At 34.5% G+C, this 8,242-nt stretch overlaps 2 protein-coding genes across 2 annotated transcripts; both read right to left on the reverse strand.

The window, feature by feature from the left end:
• Positions 1-636: 636 nt before the first annotated feature.
• LOC110271234 (receptor-like protein 6) lies at positions 637-3,681 on the reverse strand. Its single transcript, XM_021121716.2, has one exon. It carries the CDS (start codon positions 3,667-3,669, stop codon positions 889-891), a length of 2,781 nt encoding a protein of 926 aa, XP_020977375.1. The 5' UTR covers positions 3,670-3,681; the 3' UTR covers positions 637-888.
• A 2,155-nt stretch (positions 3,682-5,836) lies between these two features.
• LOC148569223 (uncharacterized) lies at positions 5,837-7,126 on the reverse strand. The gene has a single exon (XM_088484947.1). It carries the CDS (start codon positions 7,124-7,126, stop codon positions 5,837-5,839), a length of 1,290 nt encoding a protein of 429 aa, XP_088341073.1.
• Positions 7,127-8,242: the final 1,116 nt, after the last annotated feature.

The raw sequence follows: 8,242 nt of genomic DNA on the forward strand, positions 1-8,242 counted from the left end.
AAATTTTTGTATCTCTGTCCATCAGTGTCTTGTTCTGTCCTGTTCTTAGTGTCTTGTCCTATCCTGTTCTTATAAACAAACGCAGCCTATAGAGATAAGAAAATAAAAAATATGTATTGAAGTTGTTGTTTACATAATAGAGTCATACTATTTATAGGGATATTTCAAACTAATCTCATAAATATTTATCTACCAACTACTTATTATTGCTCTAATACTACTCCCCCTCCCCCCCAAAAGAAACAAAAATCTTTCTTAACGCAGTGGAAAGTGAGAGATTAGATGCAAAGCAAATTAAATATTGTGTTAAGATGAGCTCTGATGTCCTTAAAATTATAAAGAGTTGCTGTTCATTCTCAATTTTGTTCACGTATAGATCTTTTTCCTTCTCTGAGCATAAGATTCATGCTATAGACAAATGTACGTATTATTCCATTTTCACATTGTAAAAACACGCTATGCTATAAACAGGAATTTGCAAATCCTCATTTTCCTTGGCATGATGTTTCCAGACACAAGAGATTAATTGTGATTTGTCTTTTTTTAGCCTCAAAAACAAGTAAAAAACGTCTGAACACACTTACTTAAATGAGGTTGAGGAACAATGTGACATTGTTGCAAACTTGCAGCATTCTATTTGTAAGAGCAGACTTGAATCTGCTTCTCATATCATTGCTCTATAAAAGACTCTTCTCTTACCTTTTAAACAATGAGGTTAACATAAGACCTCTCTTATTATTCAAACTTTTTTTTTCCTTTTAACAAAGGTATTATTCAAACCTTTTACTACTATCACTTTTAATGGCTTACACATATTACATGAGCATATAGCAATTGCTCACAACATAACACACTGATACATAACTTAAAAGAGGTAAGAAAAGCAAACTAGCAAAGTAATTTCTTACCTTTTAACCATATAAGAATATCTGAACCAAAAGCATTTCCAAGTGCCAGTCCAGCAACAACTCCTCCTCCGTATCCAATCAGAATTATTTTCCAATCGAATTCAACGATAGATCCTGAGTCATGATCACTATCAAGTCCAGTTGGGGAAGACCAACTACCATCTTCACATTTCTTCTTCAACTGAATCCCACACAGGCCTTGGTTTCCCGCGAAGCAGTTGCCTTCAAATGTGGAAAATTGCTTGTTTTCTGGTATAGGACCTGAGAGTTTGTTGAAGGACACATTGAAAAACTCCAAAAAGGTGAGTTCTGCTAATTCTTGAGGAATTTTTCCTGACAAACTATTGAGGGAAAGATCAAGTGCTTCAAGATTTGAGAGTTTTCTAAAGGAAGATGGAATGTCACCAATAAACAAGTTATTGGACATGTTGAGCAAAACAAGACTCTTGAGATCCCCCAAAACAGATGGAATCTCTCCAGAAATTCTGTTACTTGAAATATCAATGGCTACCATGCAGTAAAATGTTTTCTGAATATGCTCATAATCTGTGACAACCCCTTTGTTAGACATTGTGAATGAATAGAAAATATAAGCAAACCAAAATTTTCCTGGAATATGGATAGCCGAATCCTCATATTGTAATTGACTTATGTTGGAAGTTGTCATGGACTTCCAATTCTTGATCATCTTTGGAGTCAAATTTCCAGAAAACTTATTGTGGGAAAGATCAAGAATGTGAAGCTTTGGAAATGTGCATATACTTGGACAATTTATAGTTCCATGAAATTCATTAAAACGTAAGGCAATAACTTTCAGCTCTGGAAGTGATCCCAACCAATACGGAAATGAGTCGTTGATCTTGTTATAGCTCACGTCAAGAAACTCAAGCATTCTGCAATTGACCAATTCTCTTGGCAGCTGGCCTTGCAAATCGTTGTCAGCGACATCAATCATCTTAAGGGCACTTCCCATGACATATGTTTGAGGAAGGTGACCAAACAATTTGTTTCCTGGTAGCATCATGATTTGAAGAGATTGGCTAGAGCTTCCCAAACATGAGGGAATGGTGCCACTTAAGTTGTTATTGGCCAGATCAAGAAGAACAAGTGATTTTATATTACAGATCAATGGAGATATTTCCCCTGTCAGTGAACTATTGAAAATGGACAAACTTTCAATACTTTTTTTCTCCCAAATCCAGTTAGGTACTACTGACTTGAAATCATTATTTGATAACCTCAGAGATACCAACTGATCTAAGTCTTGCAAAAAGGATGGGAACTCAACCAAATTGCATGAATCCAAACCTGCAACTTCTAATGGAGGAAGGGTCCCATTGGAAGAACTTTTTCCCGGAAGCAAAGTGAGTTTGTTGTCGGATAAAGAAAGATAAATAAGCTTTTTGAGCTTCAAAAACATGTCACTCTCAAGCTCTCCTTCAAAAGAATTATAACTAAGAGAAAGTGTTTCAAGATTCTCCAGTGAAAACAGCAAATGAGGAATTTCACCTTGAAGGTAATTTTCTTGAAGACCCAACCACTGCAAGCCAGTTAGGTTCATTATCCAAGTTGGAATTCGACCAGTTAAATTGCATTGGTCCAAGAATAACACCTCAAGTGGGGGAAGGGTAGCATTGAAAGAACCTTTTTCGTTGAGCAAAGATAATTTGTTGTAAGACAAATCAATGATAGAAAGCCTCCTCATCTTCAAAAACAATCCAAGCTCTAATTCGCCTTGCAACATGTTGAAGCCTAGAGAAAGATATTCAAGGTTGTCCATTCTAAAAAGAGAGTATGGAATTTCACCATGAAACATATTTCTGTGAAGACGCAAGTGATTTAAAGATGTTAGGTTCATTATCCAAGATGGTATCTCACCAGTTAAATTGCATCTTTCTAAGTCTAAGAAAGATAGCTGGGTGAAATTCACAAAAAACAATGGGAAGTTGCCAGTGGTTAACCCGCTGGAAAAAAGGTCTAGATGCACCAGCTGATTGAGGTTGCCAAAGGAAGAAGGAATAGATCCTTGGAAATTGCATTCTGCAATGGACAACCATTTTAAAGAAGTAAGATTACCAATGGATGTTGGTATTCTACCTCCAAAATTTGTTGCAGGGATAATCAACTTGTTAACAAGTGCCCTTGATTGAAAATCAGGAATCACACCATTAAGGTTTCGGTTTTCAGCCAAAACCAAAGTTGTCAAGTTTGGAAGATGGAATATTCCAACTGGAAATTCACCATACAGGTCACAATGGGAAAGATCAAGACTTTGCAGATATGTGAGGTTTGTGAGTACATCAGGCACAGATGATGAAAATCCTGATTTGCTAGCATTGAGGTATCTTAACTGTGAAAAGTTACCTATCATGGTTGGAATTTGAGAGTGGTTAAAGTCATTGTCAGAAAGATCAAGGCTTTGAAGGTGTACAAGAGAAAACAGACTGCTATTAGCATCTATTGATCCATACAGCTGGCTGCTACTCAGATCAATGCCAATCACATGACCGGTGACCTCGTCGCATTCAATACCATCCCAAGAGCAGCAATCTATGCTTGGCATCCAAGAAACAGTTTTGGGATAGCTGAAATGATTATAAGAAGCAAACTTACTAATCACAAAGCTTTCCTTAAACTGCAATAAAGCATTGCTTTCAGTTCCATGACATTGGTGAGCCTTTACGATAGTGGACGATGAGAAGAGCAGTGAAAAAAGAAAAAGAAAAAGTGTTGGAAAAACAAGAGACCATAAATATCCCATGGTGTCTTAGTAGGTTTACTGCAATGCAAATATTGAGATGATAAGTTTGGTACACACCAATTGGATGTTATAGAGAAACGACCTCTCCCTAGAATGGTAAAAAGGGGTAGCCGAAGTAAACATGAGAAAAAAAAAACTAAACGCTTTTTATTAAATAACAAGGAGTGTTATACTTTTTAACAAATCTTAATTCTCTATTGTATTATGTTTTATTACTTTATATAAATCACTGAAATTTAAAATAATAACTTACTAGTTATGTAGGTTAATTGTTTAATTTTTTTAAAAAGAAAAATTAAATTTAAAATTTAAAACATGTGTTTCTTATTTCTATAATAGCAGATCTTTTTAAAGAGTGCTATACTCTATCTTTATTATTTTTCCCAAGTATATTAACATATGTTAATAAGATGACATAGTTTTAGAGTAAATGAAAGGTTGAGACATTATTTATGTGTTTTGAAATTTTTTCAATCATCCGTATGAAATTTTATCAGCATTTTGATGAGTTCCACATAAACCTTTGGGCTAAGGTAGTATAGCGTGATATTTTATTTCTTTAATCATTATGTAAAAAGTTCAATCGTGAAATAAAACTTCAGTGGCCTTCATTATCTCCACAAATATTCTTGTGCAATAGAAATGCTTTTAGAAGGGTTTCTAGTTTCTACACATGAATTAGTCTAACATGTCACTCTAAATCTCTGATAGACTTTATTATTAGAATAATATCTAAAATCAATCTTTTAAAAGAATTTTTGTTGACCACTAGACTTTCACAAATTTTAAGGATCAAATCAGTTTCTGAATTTTTATTTTATTAGACAAATCAATTTGAACATTAAATTATTTAGAGTAAAGTATCGTTTTTGTTCCAACGTTTGGGGTAAATTCTATTTGTGTCCCTAACATTTAAATCGTCCTATTTGTATCCCTAACGTTTGTAAAAGTGATTCAATGTTATCCTACCGTCAATTACACATCATGAGCGCTTTAGTTTGAGTTTAAAAAATCTCTTCTTGAAGTTAGAATACAAATGTCTCGAATAGAATCGATGATCTACTCCAAAAAATAGCTCATCAAATGTTGAAACTAATTCCTACAACATTTACATAATTCACTTTTCTAGGGACATAATTGAATCTAAACATAAATAGTGAGTATAATATTAAAATAGAACACATCCAAGTGAAACCTAATTGAGAATGAATACATCCAAGTGAGAATAATTGAAAAATATCATCTGATTTGTTAGTATAATTGATAGTAGGATAACATTGAATCACTTTTATAAATGTTAAGAATACAAATAGGACGATTTAAACGTTAGGGATACAAATAGGACTTACCCCAAACGTTTGAGACAAAAACGATACTTTACTCAATTATTTATCTAAATCAAGATATTGATATACAAATTTTAAAATTGTTTAGAATTTTTTATATTTTTGTTAAATAAAAATAAGAATTGACTTGTCTAATTTTATAGTAAAATTTGATATAAAAATTAAATTTTTTCATAAAATTAAAGACTAATTTAATAATTAAAATTTATTAAAATTAAAATCTTGAATTAAAAATTTGTTGGAAATTGACAGAGTATTGCTTATTATTAGGTTAATTATGCAATTTCCATCATGCGCGTAACATGAGTCAAAAGGTGTTTGTTATGGACCTCAAGTCTCTCGTAGTCATCACGATTATAATTTATAAATGGATTTATAAAGGTAAAGGTGTTTGTAAAGTTTAAGCAATCGATCCACCTTTTTCTTAGACCATCTCCAATAGATAACTCATCCAAATTCTTGTTTATGGCTCCTGTTATAAAAAGTAACTTCACATCAGCTTTTGCGTCATAAACAGTAAATAGGAACTCAAAGCATCTCTCTCTTCTCCATTAGGAGGAACTAACTTTAGTCCCTGTTGTGGTCCCACTTAATTAATTAATTAAAATACTTGAAATTAATGTAATTAATTTTTTTTAATAATGTAATTTAAATATTTAAATTTAAAAATAATTCACTATTAAAAGATATTAATATTAAATAAATTTATATATAACAATAATACACGATATATAATTCGGGATTACACTAATTTGTAAAATTACTTAATACAAAAAAAATATAATTAAATTCTACAGTTGACGACAAGCATTGTGAAATTGCTATATGTGTTCAATCAAGTCCTCTTTCAATTGTCTATGCTGCTGCCTATTTCGAAGTTGGGCATTTCTTTGGAGAAATTGATGGTATGGTGCAAAATCTTCTTCTCCCAACTGAGGTTGTGATAAGCCATTTTCAACATCATCATACTCTAAGCCTTGAGCAAAATTTTCTGCATAAGTGTCTCTTTCATCCTCAACAATCATATTATGCAATATAATACAAGCTCTCATTATGTTGGCAAGCTTCTTCTTTTCCCAAAAACGAGCTGGACCACGTATAATTGCAAAGCGTGCTTGCAACACTCCGAATGCTCGTTTCACATCTTTTCTTTGCCCTTCTTGGTATTGTACAAATAACTTGCGTTTCTCCCCTTGTGGCTTTGAGATTGATTTGACAAATGTGGCCCATTCAGGATAAATACCATCTGCTAAGTAGTATCCCATTGTATAATTATTACCATTAATAGTATAATTTACCTCCGGAGCACGATCATTTAGAATGTCATCAAACACGGGAGAACGATCTAACACGTTGATATCGTTATTTGAACCAGAAACTCCAAAGAATGCATGCCATATCCAAAGGTCTGAAGATGCTACAACCTTAAGTACTATGGTTGCAACCCCACGATAACCACTCATGTACATACCTTTCCACGCCTTTGGACAATTTTTCCATTGCCAATGCATGCAGTCAATGCTACCCAACATGCCAGGGAAGCCACGACCCTCTGCCATTTGTAGTAGGCGTTGTACGTCATTTGGATTTGGTTTTCGCAAGTATTCATCCTCGAACACCGAAATGACACCTTCAACAAATTTTTCCAAGCATTCAATTGTAGTGCTCTCGCCTATGCGCACATAATCATCAACAACATCAGCTGCTACGCCATATGCTAACATCCGTATCGCAGCAGTACATTTCTGCAGTGGCGACAAGCCTCTTCTTCCAGTTGCATCAACCCTCTGTTGGAAATAAGGATAGACGTTTGAGAGAGCGTCTACTATCCGAAGGAACACATGTCTTCTCATTCGAAATCTCCGTCGAAAAATGTCAGCATGATACACCGGATCATCTGCAAAGTAATCTTGGAAAAGGCGATCATGTCCTGCTTCTCGATCTCTGTTGATCCATCTACGAGTAATTGGGATAGAGCTTCTATCGGTATCTTCTTCTTCTGAATCTTCGAGTAAATACTCATCGATCCAATTATCTATGAGTGTGTTATCTTGCCGTCTTCTTTTGCCATACAAAGCCTCATTAAACATATCATCAAAATTTCTAGCCATATCTGGAAATGTAATTTTTAGTTCTCTTTCGAGGTGAGAAATAAGAGTTGAAGTGGAGTTGAGGAGTTATTGATAGTTGATATTTATAAGTGTGTCTGTAATAAGTACCTTAACGGCTAGTTAACGGATAGTTTTGCAACGGCTAGTTTTGCAACGGCTTCTTAACGGCTAGTTTTACAACGGCTACTTAACGGCTAGTTTTGCAATGGTCACTTTCATAAACAATAACGGCACAATAATATTGACTAATTTAAAAACTTACATCAGAAATAAATAAAACAAACTACATCACATACCAGCAATACGCAATAAAAATAAGAACATACTACATAACTCTACGAATACAAGGAACCATTAAGTAAACCACTTGGCAATTATTTTTTCACATGCAATCTCATGAAGAGCTCGTCGTTTTTCACTCATTGTAGACGTGTCAGCATTAAGTATTTGCATATCCATCTCCCTTTCCCTTTCTTTGGCCATCCTTTCCATTTCCCTTTCTTTTGCTTTTATCTCCATTTCTTTAATATACCTCTGAGTTTGTAATTCTTGTTCTTTCATTGCCGCTTGAAATTGTAACTCCTTCTCTTTGATTGCCAACATCTTTGCTCTATGTTCCTTCTCCTCTTCTCTTTCTTTTTCCCTTTCCAGTAGTTCTTTTTCTCTAACATTCTTAATATCTTCCATGAGAGATAATTTTTTGACAACCGATGATTTTCTTTCACTAAAATCTTCAGACATCTGTGCTTTTCCCTTACCTTTTCGCTTGCTCTTCTTTGATCCTTGTGGGCGAACGGGAGAGTCCACACCGGGTTCATCAGCCAACGGTGTTTCTGGGTTTGATGAGGATGAGTATGCTCCAGTCTCTTTGAGCCGCCACTCTGTGTAGGTAGTTGACTTCTCCATTTTTGCTCCAGCCGAAGCATGTTCCAATGCCTCTCAAAAGTGAATTTTTGACCATAATGTGTGGAATAAAGTTTATAAGCCAACTCCTTTATATCATCAGCGTTCGAACCACTCCTTATGTTTCGACTAGCTTGATCGTAGCAACAAGCAAATTGTGCCATAGCCTTGTTGATCTTATACCATCGTTTCTTACATGCAACTACCCCCCTT

Source organism: Arachis ipaensis, chromosome B4 (genome assembly GCF_059453495.1).
Source record: "Arachis ipaensis isolate K30076 ecotype BB chromosome B4, ASM5945349v1, whole genome shotgun sequence".
Taxonomy (NCBI): domain Eukaryota; kingdom Viridiplantae; phylum Streptophyta; class Magnoliopsida; order Fabales; family Fabaceae; genus Arachis; species Arachis ipaensis.

Coding starts and splice junctions, on each gene's coding strand:
- LOC110271234 (XM_021121716.2), bottom strand. CDS start 3,669: ATGGGATATTTATGGTCTCTTGTTTTTCCAACACTTTTTCTTTTTCTT.
- LOC148569223 (XM_088484947.1), bottom strand. CDS start 7,126: ATGGCTAGAAATTTTGATGATATGTTTAATGAGGCTTTGTATGGCAAA.